General features: G+C 44.1%; 1 protein-coding gene across 3 annotated transcripts in view; it reads left to right on the top strand.

Moving 5' to 3' along the window:
• lrp4 (low density lipoprotein receptor-related protein 4) overlaps window positions 1-23,085 on the top strand; it is a 98,264-nt gene that overhangs the window by 20,710 nt on the left and 54,469 nt on the right. For all 3 annotated transcript variants that reach the window (XM_047580317.1, XM_047580315.1, XM_047580318.1), the window contains exon 2: window positions 21,534-21,680. In XM_047580317.1, the coding sequence (XP_047436273.1) occupies window positions 21,534-21,680 (147 nt within the window). The remainder of the gene's footprint in view (window positions 1-21,533; window positions 21,681-23,085) is intronic.

Here is a 23,085-nt window from a genome sequence, read left to right as displayed (position 1 = left end):
GAGGCCTTTTTAAAGTGCTTTTTAATGAGTGTGAATAGAGTCATCGCTGGTTGCTTATGGGTTTTATGTGAGACTCCAGGATTTTTCTTCTGTGCCTCTAATCAATCACTTAGCCCCTTTCCCTTCCTGCCATGTTTTTCTGCTGCCTGCTCTTTTCAGTTACCCCCTGCACCTCCTTATGAAGTGGAAGTGGCGGTGGTGGTGGCGATGAGAGGAGAAGGAAAGAAAGAGGCAGAGTGAAATGCAGAGAGAGATTAGAGATGACTTTGATTACAACATGTTTAACTGTAGTCCAGGCAGCCTTGGGGCCTTTGTTTGGAACCCATGGATCCCCATCGGGCATTGTGGGCCCAGCTCAGAGCTGCAGGGGACTGAGGCATAATTAATGTAACCATTTAAATACAACATGTGTACAAAGGGTGTCTTCCGAAACGCAACAGTGATTGCACCGAAGAGCTGTTCTCTTCTGTGTAAGCCTTAATGTAGGTTCAGGCTACGGACAAATACACTGCGTCGCTGGTTCGCATTACTGTTGCCGTTTGAAGCCCCTCATTTGCAACGCATTCACCAACATGAATGACGGATACAGAAGGAGTAATACTGGCCAAGAACTCAAGAACAGTGCACAGCTGGTTTATACGTGCTTAAAAGTGTGTTTTTAATTTAACAGACTATTTTTCTTTACATTGTGCAGCACACTTCAGTTTTCACTGGTTTGATCAAAGCAACAAATGTGATTACCAGCGAGGCTACAAATTCACCAAGAATCCATGCTTTTTTTTAGATGCAGTGCTGATGTCTCCTGATAGCTCTTGATACAGGTGTATATGCAGGTGCATCAGTGATGGGATGACATGCGTGTTGTTGGTTTAGTTGCTGCTCAGTGCTCCGCGTTGGCCTCCTGCGAGGCTGGAATGCCGAGACAGGAGGAGGAGGAGGAGGAGGAAGAAGAAGTGACTATCACGGGGGAAGGGAGTTTGGTTAGTGATCTCTTTCTTGCTCCCACTCGGTCTATATCTCTCTCACACACTTTCACGCACACACACACCCTCAGCGAGTGGCCGTGCGCTTAACTCCAGCTCAAGTTCATTGTGGCTGAGTTCCGGGAGGCGGTGGTCCTGGAGGGAGGGGGGGGAAAGGAGGAGCAGTAATTAAAGAGCTTTGGTAGAGGGGCCCCTGCGCTCTGTTAGATGCATTTCACCCCCCTCAGCCCTCCCCATAATCCCCACAGGAATAAACAAATTGGGCTTTTGAGCCTGCAAGCTGGGCCTGGGGGCTCCTGTAATGGGATAGACATGATTTGTGTATATGTGTGTGTGTGTATGTGTGTGTGTGTGTGTGTCGGACAGAGGGAGATTGTATGTATGAATGCGAGATATGAGAGAGAGAACATGTGTTTCTCGATCAGTTGTGTATGTGTGTGACGGTGTATTTCACCACAAGTGGTGCGAGTGGTTAATTGCTCCCAGCTCTGTGGCAAAGTGGGCGGACGGACAAAGAGGCATCAGCTTCATTTACTTAATCCACGGGTTTGGCATCTGAACCAGATTATTTCAAATAATATACCTCTTAAACACCTGAGCACCCTGTGTGTTGATGTTAATGAGCACAGAGCGGACTATGGTGCATGTGCACCTCTAGTCCAAATGGACACTGTGTTGCTTGTTTTGGCAACCAGTGTCTTACTTTTGGAGTTTAATCTTACCAAAAATGTCCGCACTCTTTATACCGCTGCTTCACTTTGTCGCCATAGCTACACCTACATCATCCCAAACCCAAGCTGTGATTGGTCTGCTCGATATTAGCATGTTTCCGCTTTAGTATTTTCATCTGCTTCTCCGCAATTGTTGAACTGGTTTGTTTTGGATCAATAAAGATAGAACACACAGAGGAATGGTTAACCTGACCTGCAAAGAAGAAGAAACAGCAGTGCGTAGGTTACACCATCTACGTCCAGCAGTACTTTAAATGAGCCTTTAGTCTTGACAGACTGTTTTACTTCACTTTAAAAAAAAAAAAAAAAAAAAAAAAGTTTAGTAGAAGCTCTGGTCTCTTTGTAACCTCATAAACTTGATGTTTTCGCATTTTCCTCTCTCTTTGGACTCTCACTGCAGAGATGCTGATTCATTCTCAGATCTCATTAACTTGGCAGAGCTCTGTCCTGTTTTTTGTCTTCATTTCTTCCTTCATCAATCTAAACTGCCGTCCCTCCTCCCTGGAACTCTTTGATTTTTTACTTTCACAATTTGATGTATGTGTACCCGTCCCGAATCCTCAGGCGCTGCTAATCCAGATCTCATTGCGGCGACGCCGTACACCTCCAAACATCCTAATCGGATCAGAAGCGCAGGAGCATGATGTCATGCAGGCAAATGAAATGAAGGAGCGAGAGAGTATCTAAATCCTCATCTTAAAGCTGAAATGTGCCTCACATCATCACACTTGGGCCGTCTTGTACTTAATGAGAACTACCAACACGACGGCTTTGTTGAGCAAACGAGAGCTCTGTGATCGTTGGCCTGTTTTGCTCTCGGGATCTACGTGACCACAGCTGATCAACTCTTAAAGTGCGTGGGTTTTTTTTTTTTTTTTTTTTTTTTGGAGGGGGAGAAGGAGATTAAATGAATCCTGCCCCTCTCCTCTTAATGAGCCTCAAGCACATCTCATTTCACTGGCTGCTGCACTTGAAAAAGAAATCCCCCCTCCTCCTTCTTTTCTTCACTTCCTCCACATCCCGTCTTTCAGGCGACTTGAGAGGGTTCTGCCATGCAAAGCAGACAATGATTTACTAAAACATCCTTTAATCATTACATGTGTTATTTCCAAAGCCAGTCTGGAGGTCAGGTGTCACTGTCCTTTTTTTTTTCTTTTTTTTTTTTAAACAAAAGCAGCACTCTTTGTCATGGGGACGCTGGCGGCGGAAAGAGGAGTCGAGAAGTTTCAGCTTGTCAGGTCCGATGAATATATGCAGGTTGTTCATTATACGCCACCCCGAGTCTTAGCAGTTTTGTTTTCCAACCGATCGTAGAGGCGCAGATGTTTTTCTGTCACTGAGAAAATTGAAGAAAAGAAAGTGTGAGAGATGCCAAATAGAAAAAAAAAGAAATCTAAGAAAAACTGTGTCGAAGCCGGCATCCTGCTAAAGCCTGTTCCTCTGTGCCTCTAAAGACGCCTTTACTAGAATATCTCTGAAAATCCTCACTGGGGAGGAAGTGGCACCAGCTTGGAAAGAAGTGAGACAGTTTGTAAACATCCCCATCCTCCACTACTCCCCTTCATCACCGCCATCCTCCTTCTCTGTTTGGCTCCTCCAGATGTGGTTACAGTGAATACACGGTGCCTGCTTTCACTACACACTCATCTCCTTGCTTATCATGTAGTCAGGAAAAGATCCTTTTTGTATCCCATACATGCCTGCTCCCCACCTCCCCAAAAAATCCCACGCTTCATTCACTCCTTCAACTAATACAAAAAAAAAGCAAAAAAAACTGGGCTGTGAGGATGGGGAGGTCGGCGGCTGACAGAATGGAAGGAGAACAAGGAGAGGAGCACTGCGTTTTTGCTCTGATCCTTCTCTAATCAAAGTCTAGAATATTCCATCAGCGGCGTTGTGTTTCTCTGTTGCTGCCAATGTTCCTCCTCCGCATTCCTCTCTTCCAAATCACAGTGGTTTGTAACTCTCTCTGCACTTATCATCTTGTTTTTCTCCCCCCCTTTAATTTAATCTCCACAGTGATGATGCGTCTGTTTCTTGTGAAGGTAAAGTTCCTCAGAAACGCAACAGAGCGATCTGTGACGGCTATCAGGAGGGCGGGGGGGGGAAGCGTGAAGCAGAGGAAACTCAGAATGCGTGCACTCTTTTCATGCCTTCAGTGTTTCTTTTTATATTGAATGCGCTTTCTGGTTCGTGCAATTAATCGTTGACGCCTCATGATGGCTTCATATGTATTTTTTCAACTAACAAAAAAACTAATTGCTGCCTGATGCTGCTTTGAGAAAGGAGCCCTGAGGGTTTGATATTGTTGATTCAGATCCTGGTAAAAGGAAAGCGAACTGGAAAAAATGTAATGTAAATGTGGGCTGCCTTACCACAATTTCCATTTTGCTGCAGTTTTGGAGGATTCAGTGGTATCTCGTGATCTTTATCGGCAAAAGTAGCATGCCCAGTTTTTACAATGTCTCTATTTCTGAAATCCTTTGGCTTTTACTTATTCTGGCATTGATTTTATGTTTTCATGAGTTTAAGGTTTTGTCAAGACATTGGCATCGTCATCCTTGCTTTCACACAAAACTATTTTTGATTTATGCTTTATGTCTAAACCTTTTGACTTCAGAGAGTGGTTACCACACAAAGCTGGCAATGATTTACTGAAATATCCTTTAATCGTTACAGGTTTTATTCATTTGAAAGAAATGAGAAATCTCAGGTTGTCAGGCTGGAGGTCCGATGAGGATCAGCTGCTGTTTCGCATACTTCAGGAAATATTTTTAGTTCAGAACAGCTTCACGACTTCAAAAGCTGACGCAACGCCAACAGAAAATGTGTGAATAAACCTTATATAAGTTGGATTCTTGATAGTTACACAGTCACTATTTATAACCCCTGATCTCTTATCTGCGTAATTATGAGTTCACCAAGAAGCCTGCAGCCCTACGCACTGCATCATCCAACAATAACAGGTGATTATTACAGTTTCACTTCTCGAGTGATTATCGTGCCATTTGCACCTCGCTGACGGCAACAAGGATGGTTTGTTTTTTCGGTTGTTGGCCATCAACCTACAGGCATCCAGGCTGACGGGCAGGCCCGAGCAGGCCCAACGCTAAGATCAGACCTCAGGCAGCGCCACCTCTGTTTTCTTCCAGTTGGCCTCGTATCGCTTTGCCCGCATAGTGTGTGCATGAGTATGTGTGTGTGTGTGTCAGAATGGCCCAGACGGGTCCATTCTTTTAATCAAGGCTTGATGGAAACGGGCAGGAGTGATCTTAACATCACAAGAGCCGTCAGTCACCTTCAACAGACGTGGGCCAATGGCAACAGAGCAACAACAGCAGCAGTAGTAGAAGAAGAAGAAGGAGAAGAAGAAGAAGAAGAAGAGAGGAGGGAGGAAAACAGGGAATGGAAGGAAGGATCAGCGGCACAAAGGCAAAGAAAACAGGAGATGCAGGGCAGTAAGGTGGAGGCGCAGGAAGGACGGAGCAGAACACATAATTGAGATGTACGTAACGGGAGAGCTGTTCACTCCATCCACCCTAAATGTAAAATATTACACCGTCGTACCCATTTGTCCGAAGGCAGATGGTCTCTGAGGCGCTGTTTACGTCCTGGATCAAATTGATCTAAATGAAAGATGCGATGACTGGTAGACGAACACGTCGCGCTCACAATGTTGATGCATAGTCAAGAATTATACCTTAACAAATGACCTTCATCTTCTCATCTGAAGATGTCGTACATCCTGCGCTCAGGGGAAATATATTTTGCCTGGCAGAATTCAGCAGGGAGGATTTTTTTACAATTAGTTTCATTTGATCAGGGAAGACTTTTGCTTATTGCAAATGATTTACTGTACAGAAATAGCAAATATGTAAAGCAGGTTATTTAGGAAGCCTGTCGTCAATAGACTGTTTGTCCATCACAGAACTTTTTTTTGATATTTATTGATATTTACCTTGGCTCCACATCCACCTATAAAACTATACAAAGCAGTTACCTCATTACACATCTGGTCTTATTTTCTGATTTCTTTGATCTCCCAGTAGTTCCATTTTTAGTAATGTCTCCATCTCTGTAATCATCCTCTCTCTCGTTATTCTGATGGCTTGATCTGTTCATTGATGCCGCCATGTCAAATGGGAGGGTGGGAGGATGGGAGCGGGTGGGGGCTAAGATTGATGTCTTCATATTGTGAAATGCCTTGGGCCAAATTAACATTGATTGAGTTATGTGAGTCTGAAAAAGGGGGATAGCTTCATTGCAGGAGGATATTAAACAACAGAAAATGTCTTGAGACAAAAAAAAAAAAAAAAAAAAAACACGCTCTTGATTGTTTTGGCTTCATTGTTGATCAAGGTGGGGAGCTTAACTCGAAGAATGGGATTATGTTGTGATTTCATGATTGCGCCGTCTACACATCAGGCTTCCACCTCCTCCTCACGGCTGTTGATGACCCATACACATTTGTGTTAATAATGTTGAGGTGTAATCATTCTCCAGCCGGAAGGAATACATAACTGCATCGTCAGTCCGACCTGATATGGAGGCTAAGATGCACTGAGAACCGCAGACTGACGCAGCAAATATCTATGCCGACTGTTTAAGCTAAAGGTTTGTTGCACACTGTTTACTTGCGGACGTTTGAGAAGCTTTGTGTCGTATTTAACTTCCCTCCCGCAGTCAACCCGAGTGGTTCTGTAGAACTAGGACTGACGCTCCAGTGCCTTCTTTCTGTCAGAGCAACCCTGTTTTTGAATTAGTTTGGTTTTACACTTTTATGTCTAAGTTATAGATTTCTATATGGACTTTTATATTTTGATTTTATTATTTTACACTGATAATGGATTCACCATAGCAACAAAAACAGTTAGAGACGGTCTCCAATTAGCTTAAGTGAAGCTGTTCTGCTTCTGGCTCTTAAAATGAGTCGGAGAACTGCAAATTAACTGAGCAATTGTCGCTGATTTAAACAACAGGGGTTGCTCTTTTTGTCACCTTATCATCAAACACCAGTTATCAGATGGAAAAAAGTTTGTATGTTTTCCATTCTTTAAGCATCAGCACCGTTTCAATAGTACCGGTTTGGCATCAGTATGAGATAAAACCTAGGGACGGTATCCATCCCTAGACTTTTGTACGATCATTGCGTTGATTTGAACCGTCTAGCTCCTTAGTCTACAGACCTACGTTATTCAGAATTCAGAACGAAGGCTTGAGTCAATGATTGGCTAAAGGAGTTTCTTTTTCTCTCTTTGTCAGACCTCAGTGAAGATATGCAAGACCTTGACATCTTTCTAGTTTACTCAAATGATCGATCAGCTGGACAAGGTTCTGACTCTGCGGACGCCTCTAATTTCTCTGGCACTGCCCTTTCTGTGCCTTTTCCTTTGTCTCCTTCCTCAAACAGACAATTGGTTTGTATTGATTTCCTGTGCATCATTCCCGAGATGACTCATCCCCTTGTTCTGGGAGTCTGGCTCGCCGAGGAGTTTCTCGCTCGGGTTTCTCGCTCTGCTTTCCGGGATGCTCGTCAAGGTGGAAGGTCCCGCCTGGGCCTCGGGGCTCAGAATAGTTCCTCGTGATAGCGGGAAAGATTTATAGTGTATTCTTTCTTTAAAAGGAGTAACAACGTCTTTAGTGGGGCCGAGGCTGGCAAGAGGTGAGCTGTAGCGCCCCTGAGGAGAATTTGGCCCTCCTTGACTGTTTTGTAAGCATTTGACAGGTGAAATAGTGTGGGAACTGCAGGGAGTGTTACTTTAAAATGCTTTTTGTTGCGCTTGTCTGGGATGTGGAGGTGCCTGGAGAATGCTCAATAGCTCTGTAGGAGCCACTGGTGAATGGTTGAGTGCTGGGGAGAAAATGGCTCCCTGCAAGAGTTGTGTAGATTGTTGCTGAGGCTTTTTCTGGGTGGAAACTGTCTCTTTCCCCCCCAACTGCTCAATCCCACAGAGGAGTATAGAAACATTTTTATTTTTTTTATTTTTGATAGATCAAACTGGCGAGTAGTTTGCCTGTTTCTATGAACTGATGAGCCACATGTTTTGCTGGAGCCCCGCTTGCTCTCTTACATCCTCCGCCTGGGGAAGAAGACATGCTATGGAGTTAAGTTCAATGACACAAAGCAGCCTCACTGTCCACGCTCACTTTTGTTGTTTTCACTGTTGTGCTCCATGTGTTGCGGAACCTGGGGCACACTAAATCAAAATCAGTTGTAATTTTATCGCTGACAAATATGCTGTTGATCAAACCAGTAATTGCTTTTGTTCATCTTCTCTCTGAGTTTGATCCAAGTCCTTTCAGGCATGAAACATCCAACAGGGCTTTCTTGAAAAAATGGAAAGATGGTTGGGTCGAGATGTGGTGACGGAGGGTGAGTCACTCGTGTTTTCATGATTGGGGCAATAAGGGGGGTCAACTGGGGTCCTGAGAACCCTGAAAACGTGGTGCTATTCCTGCTGGTGTTTGTCTAAGTGTTATCATTGAGAAATTTGAGAGCAGGCGACGCGAAGAGATATGGGTGGGAAACCAACAATCTCAGGTAAAGAGATGGGGGAGGAGGGAGAGGCATGTAGATAAACAGTTTATGTTGAAGGAAATGGCTGCTGACAAACGATATTGGATGAATAAAGGAATGTGGGTTTGCGGGAATAGCTTGTGGTTGCTTTTAGAGACTGAGAAAGTAAGGCAGAGAGCAAAGCAGAGAGAGGGATTGTTCAGAGCCAGCGCCTGGCGAGGGCCATTGTTCATCCTTCCCTTTTGAGCTGAAGGAGACAGGAGAGTTTCACACGCCACTCGCAGGCATCCTGCTGGGCAGCCCCGGAAGGGGGCTATTGCAGCCGGTAAAGAAGGCCTGGCCATAGGGATAAATTACTCTGAATGGAAGGGTCTGTGTTTGCCGTTTTCTCCTCTTTTTCTAAAAGGAGCCAGAGAGGGAAAGAATTCAATCCCAACCACAGGTTGTCCGCTTCGCTTCTGGAAAGGCTCTGCCTTCCAAGTCACCAATTTAACATCCTTTCACCCCCACTGCCCGAGAAAGCGCTCCACTCCCACCTCCTCTGGAATGCTCCAGGGTTTTGTTGTCTTGTAGGGACCAGGCTGGGCGTCCTATGAGGTTTCAGAACTTTTAAGATGTTTAAGGAAAGATGTGAAATAATCCAAAGAAATTCATTCACAGATACTCTTAATTATAAGCAATACAATAAACATTCATTTTCCTATTTGACTTAAACATGACATTTTACAGTGACTAGTCCACCCTTGATGTCATATCCTTAAGCAATTTTGAGATTGTTGTTTTTATAAAGGAGTCGGGCAGTAATTTTCCCAATGAATGGCTTTTTTTTTCCCCCATCATTCCGTGAGCAACCGTGATCTGAATTTATGCTGCACACAGCATGAGTCTGCAAACAGCGGGGCACAGCGAAAGGAGTTGGTTATCTCGCTAAGAAGTTAGATGTGTGCAGCCAGTTGCCTGCAGTTTCTTATCTCACAGCTGTGGCTGCTCCTTATCCCATTACTCCATGCAATATTTCAAACAGGTCTGCTTTGTAGATACATTTTCGTTGAACGCTTGAAGTGAGTGCGAAGCTCACTGACAAAACACACTGCACTGTAGTGTGACTACTTCATAATAAAAGTCAACGTATGATTTGCCGGCTCCGTGTTTTTGATGCAGCAATAGGAAATGTTCAACGTATAAATATGACAGTAGTGTGAAATCAGTATTGACCTTCAAATCCAAGTGTTTGAAGAATGCTTAACAGTTGCTAAGCCCTCTGGCTTCCAGACTTGTGTGCGCGCTGTCCATGCATGTGTGTGTGATTGCTTGAGCCCTGCTCATAGTTAGCAGCTCATTTTAATGTCTGACTGCTGGACTGATGCAGAAAACAGAGAGGTCAATATACAGAAACTGGCATACTCTCACTCCGAGATCTGAATTTTTACAAGCCCAGCTTTTGCCCCAAATCCCAAATGTTAACATCATAGAGCGCCTGGTGCCAACACGGAGGAGGTTTGAGCTGCAGAGCGGGGCCCTTCATGCTGTGTCATTTTATAACTGGATATTACAGAGCTGGACCTCAGTGCCTGCTCTCCTCATCCAGTTAAAGCCCATAAAGTGAGTTACAGCTTGCCCGCATGGAATAATCTCCTCTTATTACACTTATCCCTTCACTGTGAGTTCACATTCACAGACATGGACCAAATTGAGCTGCTAATACTTATCTGGCATCAGGTGCTGCCAGGAGAGCTCTTCAGGAACACTATTCTTGTTCATGTTCAAAATATGACCTTTCTGGCACACGGGCTCAGATGCATGTTTGTATGGACGAAAAACTTCTAACTCTTCTAACTCATTGGTTACATTTGTTCAGGTGCTGTGACATGTGTAGAATGGCACCGTCGGATACAGATATGGCCAAAATGTGATTCATATGGACAGTTAACTGATTCTGTTTCACTGATCTCTAGAGGTTTTGGGGTGCGGGGGCTCAGACAGGCAGCTCAAGTTAAACGCAGACTCCAGTGAACTGGATCAGGTCCAGAGACCAGTTGCACAAATGCAGAACTAAAACATAAAACTTCACCAGCTGCAGGGACCTGAAGAGAATATTAAGGGTTTTCAGACTCTCGTAGAAAGTAGCCAGTTCATGCACTTCCTCCTGCTTCCCTTTTTATTTTACCTGGACTCTGGTTCAAGCTGGTTCGGTTAATGTTCCAATGGGGTTCAGCTGCTTTAATGAACTGAGTAAGCTGGAGTGCTTTTGAAAGCCCCAAACGTGGTTTTGATTTGCCTCCACAGAATAATAGATGTTTGCAGTGGAGAAAAGTATAGTGTGGATTTACTACTTTGCTGAAGTTTGGTTAAGAAAAAAATGACTGGTTGCTGGCACGTATCTCCAGTTTCTATTACTGTTTGAAATCATCATGTCCTGATTTAGTTGTAGTAGTAACTTCCTAATTTAAACTGATATTGCTTACATTAAAGTGTTTCAGCGAGCCTTTTTTTTTTTTTTTTGTTCACGCCACAGAATGGTTGCTATATTCTCAAGAAGTTCCAGTGGTTCCCGTTCCTTCATTAAGTCGGTAAAGGAAGTCACTACCTCCCGACTGATTGAAATCTTTTGCCAATAGGTGTAGTACAAGCACAGGACTTGGATAATAACCTTGCTTATCCATGATCTGGACCGGGAACCGTGATCATCCTCCAGGGCTGACGTTCAATTAGAAAATATATGAAGAAAAGTATGAGGCTTGGGATTTTAAGAACTGCTACGGCACAAACGAACTGGAAGTAGAACCACGAGTGGAAAATCAACTCTTCTCAGGAAGGAGCGTTGAGCTCTGGGCTCATTTGAGGCTGTGATGTGTGAATCCCTGAAAGAGGCCCCTGTAGGGGATATCGGGGGTTAAAGCAGGAATGATGGGGAGTTGTGAGTGTGTGTATATACGTGCATACGTGCGTGTGTGTGTGTGTGTATGAGGGAAGGTCAGTCGGCCAGTGAGTCAATCTGTGGATTAGAGCGAGCTTGGACACCAAGTGCTCACTCAGCACATAACCCAGCAAGTCTAGTGTTCACAGCCAGGGACAGAGCTCTGCTGTGTTTACACTGCTGGGCTTGACACACACGCACGCACACAAACAATCCTATCCAAACTAAAGCCGGTACATGGCTTATGTTCCAAATGTCTCACGTTGGATCATGGATCTGCAGTGAATCGCCTAAACGTGCAGACACAAAAGAACAAAAAAAAATCTAAAATGATTTAGTCAGATTTCATATATGTTTAGATTTGAGTCAAGTACCAGCCCCATTCAGTCATTTTTTTTACCCAGCAGCATCCCTTTCATCACAACCTCTTCATATAAAAGTGTATTGCAAAAATGCAATGGAAACACTTTTTTTGCAGTTCCCTCATCACTGGTGTCACCAGTGGGTCATGTGACCAGTTCATTTTAAGTCCATCTTCCTCAAAGTGAAGTCTTGCGTGACGAGAATTTGAGAGAATTGTGGGAAATCGCGAGACGAGGCTTTACAAGACTTACAGCTCATTCGTGAAACACCTTTCAATTCAACATTGGTTTTACCTGAGGACTTCCTGTGATTCAAATATATTCAAACGGGATAAACAAACTCGGTGTTTTACTCAAACTCATGTTCTGTTGTTATGGCTCTGCTACTTTCCGTCTCACTCCGCTGCTTGAGTCAGAGACAGTTTTAATTACTTTGCAAACTATAATGGATGATAAAATATTTTTGATACTTGTTATTCAAGGGAAGAAATTACCAAGGACCTAGCAGTATTCAGATCAGCTCCACCTTTGCTGATGAACACGTTAATGGTTGATTTAATGATGTCATCTGTCTAAACGGGCGAGTAGTTCAGCGACGTCTCAATTTTGAGCTCTAACATCTGTCCAAATCTTAATAATCCTTAAGTGACCAGAGGCAGAAAAAAACTGCAAATCAAACAAAAAACTCAAAAAACTCGCCTCTAAATCACAGAGATGTCAATTCGCACTGACCCCTGTGATTATTAGAAATTACCAGAGGTCCCCAGGTAAAACTAGTCCCGTGTGAATAGGGCTTATCAAAATTTCCGAAATATCGCTTTTATTTAGGGAAGAAATGCAACAAACAAACCAAACTTTCACAGTCTCTATGTCCTCCCCTACAAGTCCTGGCAGAACATTGGTGCCTTCTAACCCACACTTCATAAAAACGCCACAGGAGTCCTCCCACACAGATATGACTGTCAGACATGAGGTTCTTCATCGGCCTCACCTGTGCAGCCCCCGCCTTATTCAACAGCTTCATTATCAGCGTGTACTCGACGCGCGCCTGAGGTCGCCCCTTTAACACGTCCGGCGTCTTTGTGGGAAAAAACTCGTTACCCATTTGCCCATTGGGTCATTAAAGCCTTAAAGCTCCTGTTCCAACAGAGGAAGTAGTTGTGATGGGTCTTTTATGCGTTTTCTCTTAGATCGTAACACAGAGTCCTTTTGTCATTCAAATACTGTATATACTTCACGCACACGCACATGTTCCCAAAGCCACATAAGTACAGTGAGCGGCAGCAGGCAGAGTCATCACAAAGGGCTGACGGTTGTGGAAAATGAATCGCCGTACCACAGGCTCACCCCTGTGCCTCTTTAACCCTTTCATGTAAACATTTCTCGGATGCTGCAGGTTTGCAGTTTTTTTTTTTTTTTTTTTTTAAACCACCCCCATCCAGTGCAAGTAGCCCATCCAGCAGCCATCCACTCATCCTTGGCCAAGTCAGTGTTATCTTTGAAGTGACTTCAGAGAGATTGCCGCCTGTGGATGACTGTGTATGAGTGTGTGTGTGTGTGTGTGTGTGTGTGTGTACTGCATTCAGCTCTATATACAGCTCCCTGCCAGGGCCTTTAATTTTTTAACCCTCATATATCCCAATGATAATATATCACTGTGCATGTAATTACGTTGTTTTGGCTCGTATCGAGCAAATAAAAGTTTCAGTGCGTGTTTGTGTGTGTGTGTGCGTGTGTACATATGCCTGGCATTGTTTAGTTTGAATCTTATGCAGAACAGCACATGCAAGAAATGAGAGCCTGTCGCAGTTCGGACTTAAAGACAAGCCGGAGACACACACACACACACACAGACGCACACGCTCACACACGGGTTCTCTTGCTCTTGAGTTATGTTATAAGAAAGTGATTGAGCGCTGCGGTGTGATAAAACTGCTGTTTTAATGAAAGTCTGAGATGAGCAGGTGTGAAAAGAAACCCCCACTGCTCCACCAACTGCTTCACATTTCAGACACTCCCGTGTGTGTGTGTGTGTGCGTCTGTTTTGTGTGCGACCAAGCAAAGCAAGAGGATGAGCTTGTGATGACGGGGCTGTCCGGGAAGACTTTTTGCCGCGCTTTGAAGATTTCGCCTCGGCTCTAAACTTACTTGTCGGGTACTTCTGTTTGTCGAGCGCACAAACCAGATAGACGGGGATCCGAATTTTCCCTGATGCTGAAGCGGTTGCGCCTGTTCTGTGCGCATCTGCTCATGCATGTTGTTCCACCACACTTGTCTTTTATTTATTTATTTTTTTCCCCAGGAAGGCTCAACATGTGTTGCTGTGGTTATCATCCCCGCCGCATCAGGGCGGCCTGACCTACAGTGGGCAAAATTAGTAGGTGGAGATGAGCCGAGGGAGAAGAGGGAACAGGCGGGGATGATGAGCTGTTTGGCATCTTGAAGCCATGTCAGCGTAACCCAGAGCCATCCTGACCACAGGGAATGTAGTGAATGTATCCTTTTGAGTGCTGGATGCAGCTTTACAGCTTCCATATGTTTTAACCTGGAAAAGTCTAGATCTAAAAAAGAAACGCAGAATGTGTTATCATCAAAACCCCACAGCTTTATTTAACAATCAGTTTGAGGAGTTAGAGGTGGTAAATCCAGCTACAATTATCGCCACCTCTTTATTGAGTGTTTTAAACTTTTTCTATTTATTTATTTTTTTGGTTTTATGGGACATTTAGCGTGTGGTTTAGTCGCGCCGATCTCATCAGCAAGAAGCGGTTTTCAGAAAAACTACAATTCGGAGCCACTGTGCTCTACCTGGCTTTGGCCAGACTGAAGAAACTTGAGAATGTAGTAGCTTTAAGTGAAACTGAACCAAAAGAGGAGCTGTGGATACATCAGGGGCTCTCAAAAAGCAGCCAGTCTTCCACACCTCATTACTCACCACCTTATTTGTCAAAAATGAAAAAAAAAAAAAAAAGCAGCAGATACTGGCTGATGCATAGTCGCGGTTTTGTAAATGCTTTTTAAACAAGACTTAACAGTTTGCGTTTACACCTGTGAAGTGTGAGTTTGGTGTGGTCGCACCTGGTCTCCTATACGCGTCCCGTATTGGAGCATCGGCCTAGTTTGTTTGCCGCACGCTGAATAAGATGGCAGTGATATTAACTTGTTTGTGTTGTCACTTCAAAACAAAACAGGATGCCAAACAATGCTTACCGTCCATGTGAAGAAATCATTTTCAGAATTGGTTGTCAGCCATCATTTGGTTATATTTCGTCTTCAAGACTACTTCAAACTGCCTACATTTGTGAAGTCGAAGCACTTTGAGAGAAAGTGAGCGTCTATTTTAAGACATGAACTTTCAAACTTTATTTCTTCCAAACGTAAGCTATTAAGCCACATGAATGAAACTGAAGGACTGCCCCGTGCTACAGAACAAGCCTTTAAAAGAGCGCAGCATTAAATAAATATGGAGTTAATGTTTTGCCATGAATGGAAGTTTTTATTTTCCCTCCCACAGCGTATCTGCAAAAGCTGACGAGTTTTTCTTTTTTTAAGTGTCCGCAAAGCTCAATATAACCTTTCAGGTTTTTAAGAGTGGAAAAATATTCCTGACATCTTTATTGCAGGATTTAATCTGTTACACTATCTGCCGAAAAGCCATTAAATACCCCGGAATGTCTTGTAAAGATCACGGGTGCAAAGAATTTAAACATTTTGAAACGCGTGCTCCCTTGTTCGCTGCGAGCCGTGAGTGGCAGTTACTGCAGGTGAACAGTCCTCTTGTAATACGCGCTCGGCCGAGCGTTTCGTTCTGTCAGCGGCCTCTCACAGCGAGAGGGGGACCAGCGCCGAACGCTGTTGCCTGACAGCGAGGTGGGACGCCGGTGGTGTCCATTCTCGTTGTGCAGAGCGGCGCGACGCTGCGCGGGCGCAGCTGAATGCAGCTGGTTTCGGGACGGTTCGGCCTGAACAGTTGCTGACACGCTGAGCCGCAGCTGTCTCTCTGAAGCCGTGCTTTTACAGCTCGACGCCGGCGGCGGCGGCGGCGGACGGGTGGCGGGGACACGTAGGGCGGACAAAGGGCCTGACTCATTCCTCCCGTGCTCCCGTCCTACCCTTCGCATTGTAAGGTGCTCCACCGCCCCTACCCCCGCAATTTCCCCCGCTTATCACTTTTTATAGCGGCGCCCTCGCTGGGTATTTGATGCAGCTCCGACCCTCCAGGTAGTCTCCGGGGAGGTCCACGCCTAATTAACTGGCAGCCTTTTGACATCGTTCAAAGCGTGTGGCCACCCGCTCTCCGGGCTGGGTTACCATTGTGTGTTTTGGCCCCCTCTCTCTTCACACTCGTCATTTAACTATTTAACAACAGCAAATTGTGAAACAGTGGAATAGAAGATGAATGCCACCTGGTTAGATCTGAGATTCCTACGCTTCCGGCTTTCGGTTCGGTTGGTCAACGCGGGCTCCTGGCGGTCGGCTCCTGCTGTAGGTGGGTCAGGTTTAGGCGTGGTGTCGGGGTTGGTTTGTGGGATCATCTCTGTGTTTACCTTTGGGGGGGGACCACCTGTCTTGATCCACGCTGGGCCTGTTTGGACAGTTTCGGGCTATAGTAACCAGCAGTGGAGGATCTTTGGTGGTCTTTGTTTTCTTTTCCTCTGCTGGAGGTACTTTATGACTCACAGCTCACGCACTGTCTCTCCGCTGCCCTGCAGGGCAGACTGAACACATACTGTAAGCCTACATCACCCGCAATGGGCCAGACCGTCTCATTTATGGCAAACTCTGTCTATTACTTAGCTTAATTGTCAGCCTACCTGATCTTCAAACAGACTGAAAAGCTGTTTGTGTAGGAGCCTGCGAGTTGATTTGATGTCCTACAACGGGTCTTATGTGCGTTTGACGCTATCAATGAGGTGTATAGAGGAGGATATCATGCTTCATGATCACTGGACTATGCCGCAGCTGCTGCACATTCATCACTTGATTTCCGAGGATTTAAGATGACTAAGATCTAAAAGTTGGACTTGAGATGAATGTAGATTTGGGGATTTTTGTCTCTGCACCACAGCAACTAAAAAAAGGATCATAACAAAACATATTCAAGCTGCGTTGCAATGCGGGGCCTGCATCATTTTCTTATTATTCTGGGCTCAAATCACTGCTTCAGAGGCTCGAGTCAAATCCAGTCTTTGCACAGTAAAGTCCCATGCGGCAATTATTCTGTGCTCCTTCAAATTGCAGTACATTTCCTGTCTTACTTCGATCAGCAGACTGTGTTACTGACAAATAAGTGGTTTAAAAAAAAAAACACATATATTTAAAGTGATATTTATCTATCCTCCTTTAAACTGCCTTCTGGTGGTGAGTGTTCCTGAGGCGCATTAAGATCACAGAAGGCGAAAAGCACAAGGCTTTAATTGTGAACGGAGAAGCATGAAAATATCAAAGACGTTCAGAAAAGTTAATTCAGTTTTTTGCAACGCTTTGCCAGTTTGAAGCCAGTTTGACCTTTCCAGACCGTTCAAAGAAGTCGTGCATAATCTATTAACAACTCCGGTGATGTACTGTACCTGCTCCACATAGAGATCCATTAATAAAACGCTGTACCGTTGCCAAACATGTGCCTACAGTACAGAGCTATCAGCTATCTCTACCCAACAGCCCAGCATGTGATCTGGTATCTGTGCGATGCATCAGAGGCTTGTCATGCTGGCGCTGTAGAAAAGCGTCGGGCTGCCAGGCCTGGCTGCTGTATAGTGTTTGTGTGTTTTTGTCTGCAGCCTTACATAACTATCCAGTGAGCGGCGATGATTCTCCTCTTTGCTTTGCTTCAGCAGGCTCCTGCTCTGAGTAGAAAGGAGCTACCGGTCTGTGTGTTGCTTCTGACACACTTTCGTACCCGTTTGTTAAACTAATATTGTGTGTGGGCTCTCGTTCTGTGTGAGCTTTATCATTATCCGTTTCATCAAATTACTTCGGGATCGCTCCGCTTCCTTGATCCAAGTTCTGAAGTTGTGATTATTTTTTCGTGGCAGGGTTACAGTAGTGAACCGTGAACTCATGCTTGCAGTGTTTATTGGCACTCAGGGGGGAAAAAAAAAAACTTTTTTTTTTCCTTTAATCGTACAAACAATCTCAGCGTGTCGGTGAGTCTTCCCCCTCTTGGACAGTAGTCACATTGGTGCACATGATGATGCATATTTCACAGTTTGTTTTCCTGCTTTCTGGTTAAGGGAATTTGTGCCATAACACATGGGTAGGTTTACATGAACAACATTTGTTCAACCCAAATTTAGGATTAAGGCTGCAACTTGTACATAGACGCTAAATGAAATGATCTGAATAAATGTACAGTTTGTGTTTACATATGCCAAAACTTAATTTGGAATACAGCTTTTTTTGACAAGTGGTTCTTCCTGCAGCAAAGTCTTTAATTTGCTACAAATACAACGGAATAAGAAGAAGGAGAGGGACACAGAGTTCCTAAGACGGATCCAGATTTTCAGCGGAGCTGCCCACATCAATTAGATTCATCTTGTCATCCAGTCTACTCCACACGGGGCAAATGTGCACAGACACACCGGATTTATACCGCCCATTTAGAAATGATGAAGTCTAGCATTACACGGTTTACTACCCTTTGAAGCTTTTCAGTCGAAACAGCTTTTCACAATGAAAATTCCTTAATGGGTACGTAATTTAACAAGCTTTCTCGATTAATGTATATTCAGTATTTATTATTTCAGATTTATATATTTTGTATTTATGTTTTTTTTTTATTATTTGTCAGACATGGTATTGGCAATAACTGGTGCTGCATTACAGAGGCACGTGTGATCCTTTGTTTTTTTTTTGCAAACGTTCAAACTCAGAAGTGTTGAGATATTTGAAGGTCACATTTTTGTCCGTTTTGAACGCGACAGTGCTCAAACTTTTCAAACCGGTGTCCAGTGTTACTGTGTGTGTGTGTGTGTGTGTGTGTGTGTGTGTGTGTGTGTGTGTGTGTGTGTGTGTGTGTGTGTGTGTGTGTGTGTATGACGGCATCCTGCTTAGCCCTGTAAGTTGCTCTGTCTCTGATATGGGAGCCAGTGACCTCTGCTTTTTAAAGCGTGTTTGACAAATGCACGGCCTGTGATGTGGCTTCATGTTGACAAGACTTCTGCTCCGGCTCACAGACTCTAATTTAGCTCAGCGCAAACCACACACACACACACACACACACACACACACACACACACACACACATCTGAATAAAACATACATGCGCTTAAGGTTTCAAATCCAGCGCAGCTTATGTTGCTGCTCCACAGAGGAGCGCTAGGAATCTGTCATGGTTAAAGAATTTATGCCCTCGTCTGTGTAACAGACAGGTAGTCTGTCCGTCTGTCTCTCTGAGGGTGAACGACACGCCCCCGGGGTCTGAGGGCTGCAGGAATTACAGACCTCGCAAGAAAATTAGAAAGACATCTTTAAAGGCAGGAAGGCTTGGATGACGACATCCCTGTTTCCCCTTCGGTTTAGTAGGGAGCTCTGGAAACGAGGGTTGAGGGGGTAGGGGCAAGCAGAAAGGAGGGGAAGGCAGCCGAGGGAGAAGGGGGGGGGTGTGTGGTGTGGGGGGGGGGGGGGGGGGGGGGGGTGGTGCTGTGAAGAGGGGATGATGGAAAGACAAGAGTGAGGAGAAAGAAAGAGGGAAAGAGGGAAATGAAAAGAAAGAGGCCATTAATTTAGTGCTGTGGGAGGGATCTGAAGGTTACTGAGCTCTCTCTGCCAGGCCCTCCTGGGTTGACTGATGCCTTTGTGAGGAAGCCAGGAACCACACACACACAGACACACACACACACACACATATATGCACGCTCCAAGAAACTTTGGGTTTGTTGCGGCAGGCCAGCTTCAGCAAACTAGACGCACACACACAAGTACACACAGATGGTCATTAATGGGCTTCAAAGTGAGAGCAAAATGGGAAACCTTTATTTATTTCCTCTCCTGGTCATACTTTGCTGTGATGCGTCTGAAGATGTGGTGTGTTTTATTTTTTTTCTGCTGCAGTGGGAAATCTGAGCAGCATGTGTGTGTGTGTGCGTGTTTGTCGGCGAAGTATGTATTTTCCGGATGCGTTGTTTGTCCGTGTACAGATGCACAGTGTAGCCAGAGACAGCTGGAAGATGTTTCATAGATTCGGCGTCTTCTTTTAAAGTCCTGCTCTTCACGGGAGCTCTCGCGCTCATCAGGAGTCTTAGTCTCTTATTTTTTTTTTTTCCTAAGACCAAGTAACTGACACAAATATTCAAATTTGTTTTTCCTTCTGTTACACATCCCCGCCCTGACTGACACATCAGTAAATTGTTGCGTCAGACAGGTAAATTGACTGAATACGTTAACATACATATCCCATTTATCACTCCATTAATCATTAGTTCACGCTCGTATGTCGCTGTCAGCGGTTTCTGAGGTCGAGGAAGAGCCTTCAGAGAAAAATCCACCAAATAAATCACTTGCTGCTCTTTTTTTTTTTTCCTTTTACAAAAGCACTTGTCATACTTATCACAAAGAGTCGCAGCTAAAAAAAAAAAACACAAGATGTGTCGAATCACTGTTAAGGGTTAAACCTCCTCTCTCCTCTGAGGAGCTAAAAGAGCTTAGGCACAGCAGCTTCACGCACACGATGCCTCCTCCGTGTTGCACACATCAAACTATACACCCTCCTATAAGCCACGGTACATTTGGCAGAGGCTCTTACTTCACTGGTGTCACTGTTGCTGCTGTAGAGACCTATAACGTGGAAGTGGAGGGGGGGGGTTAAGTCACAGCAAGGAGTATTTAAGACTTGGCAGCCACGACTCTGCTCCCCAATGACTGGATTTGATTTCAGACTCGAAAACAATAATTCGATGCGCGAAAATCCAGATATAATAAAAAAAAATGGAAAGAGAAAAAAACTCTTGACAGCGAGAGGGAGGCCTTGCATCACCACACAGCTTGAATATGTTTTGCAGTGAAACGTAGCATAATAAAAAGCCATAAAAACACCATTGCGCCACTTAAAAAAGTTGAATTGCTCTGTCATTTTGAATGCTGAAGGATCTGAAAGACGCAGCGGAGTCGATGAGTAAATCTGAGATCGAGGTGATTTAGGGTGAAAGGACTCCAAGCACACCAGTTAGACTTGTTCCGAAGCCAAAATCTTCTTGTGTAAGTGCTGTAAGTAGCAGGTGGTGTTCTGATCTGAGCGTAACGTCAGTCAGTTGGTTTACAAAGTCAGTCTGCTCCGTGTCAGCGAGTGATTATTTTTACAATTGATTCATCAGCTCTTTGGGTTTTAAAACGTGAGAAAACAGTGATAAATTGAATAAGCTGGAGGTTACATTATTAAATGTCACCTATCACTTACAACCTCCCAAATATTCAATTTACAGTGAAAAATATATCTTCTTAAATCATCGCTAATTACCAAACTAGTTGGCAGTTCATGTTTTTTTCCCAGATTTATATGCTTCTCAGGTGAAGTTCTCAGTCTTGCGAGACTTGTTTCTGCAGATCCGTCACATCAGCACCAACGCCATTAAATCACTCAACATAATCTGAGATTTTGGGCAGCGGCTCAGATACCAGTTTGTTTTTAATCAGCGCAGACTGCCAGGCAAGAGGAGTTTACAGCTGCAGTGTTATTCAAATCACACTGTGGTACATTAAACAGATTTTTCAATGCGTGACTGGTTGTCTGAGGCTTTTGTCAAACATGCTAAGCAGGGAGCAGCTGAGGAGAATGACTGTATATCAAAGTACAAGCCAAAGCCAGAGGTCCCAACGAGGCCTACAAGTCACTGCTTTAATTTGATGTCTGCTGAATGTTTTTTTGTTGGAGTCAGGCTCTAGAGGCAGGCGATTTTTTATTTTTTTTTTTCGTGTTGCCTTGCACTTTAAATTAAATCTGCCCTTGTTATGTATAAGTGGCGCAAAACGGATCCGTTTAACCCGGCCGTGTCTGATCGAACCCTCTCGTCCTGTGTGTGTGTGCAGGAGTTCAGGCCAGCGCCGAGTGTTCGTGTGGGAGGAACCACTTCACGTGTGCGGTGAGCGCGTTCGGGGAGTGCACCTGCATCCCGGCCCAGTGGCAGTGTGACGGGGACAACGACTGCGGGGACCACAGCGACGAGGACGGATGCAGTGAGTAAACTTGTGTCTTTCCTTTCCTCCCTTTCATTATTGATCATTCACGACCAAACAGATGAGGGTTAAATAAAAAACTTCTGAGAATTTGAACATCTGAAACCTCCTTGCTAAATCACCCTGATGACCAACCTTCAGTTTCATATGTCTAGGTGTTACTGCGGCCAGGTGTACAAGCGTGTCTCTTGATCCACGAGTCTTTTAGTTTACTGCAATGCATTTCAAAGCATTTTAGTTTCTAATGTTATATTTATTTAAATATTAGTACAAAATAGTGATGGAAAGTATTTTTTATATGAATTTGACCACAAAAGACTTTTTCAGTTAGTAAACCAACATGCCAGTTTTGAATCAGAGCTTTAAACAAGAAGATTTAAAAGAGCATTAGGGGTGGATTTTTGAAAAGGACTTCATGGTACGATCCGTATCACGATACGTATCACGATACGATACATTATTGCGATATCATGATAATGTGATTTATTGCAATATTCTACATAGTTCACTGAGAAATTTTAAATGCAGTTTAAAATACATGTTGCATATATGTATATCAGATGGCAGTGATAATTCATTGGACAAATTAGTCAAAAACAATATTAATCCAAATGATCCATTTCCAATTTATTGCACTTGTACAGAAAAAGTGGTGGTGGAGGTGTGGAAGTTCTTTGTCTCTCTTAAAATCGATATTAAGATGTTCAAAATCAATATTATATCGTAAGAAAAATATCTTGATATATTGCCATATTGATATTTTTTCCCACCCCTACAGCACAAACATTCTGAAATCTTAAAAAAAAAAAATGGTGGTCTGATTAAAAATATAATTTTATTAACCTGTTTAATAAGAGTATTTATGAATCACTGTTTCATTTGCATGTAAAGATTTGATTTTAAAACATTCTTGAAGTTTAACTTTCTTGCCAGATAGGGGTGTTAAAGTTAAACTGGCATCTGATGCGTGGTCCCCTAGATGAAGCCAACCTCCCAGCCGAGACCCCGGTGGTTCTTGGCAGCCCCTCGGTGCAATTTTGCGCAGCTGCATGACTTCTGAATTTTGCCATGAGTTTTCCTGCATGCTGTACGTAGTGTCGAATAGTAAGGAGGAAAAAAAAAACATATAATTGGGCTCATATGGACCCCATCATCACTCAGAGGAAGAGTGAATGGGTCAGTGGACAGGCGGGGTTGTGTTTCTGAGCGAGTCGCTCTGCGTTGTGTTTGCAAAGTGCAGAAAAATGCTTGAGTGACTTTTGGCACTCGAGGACGTTTGGCTGGAGGGAAGTCTTGGCAGCGGAGTCAGACAGGAGTATTTTCCTGGAGGGCATGTCAGTTTGTCAAGTGGAGGAGATCTTCGCAGCTCTTCTCTTGCACTTCTGATTATCGATGGGAAATTGCA

This window comes from Mugil cephalus, chromosome 3 (genome assembly GCF_022458985.1).
Source record: "Mugil cephalus isolate CIBA_MC_2020 chromosome 3, CIBA_Mcephalus_1.1, whole genome shotgun sequence".
Taxonomy (NCBI): domain Eukaryota; kingdom Metazoa; phylum Chordata; class Actinopteri; order Mugiliformes; family Mugilidae; genus Mugil; species Mugil cephalus.
This window is presented reverse-complemented; position numbering and strand designations above follow the sequence as displayed.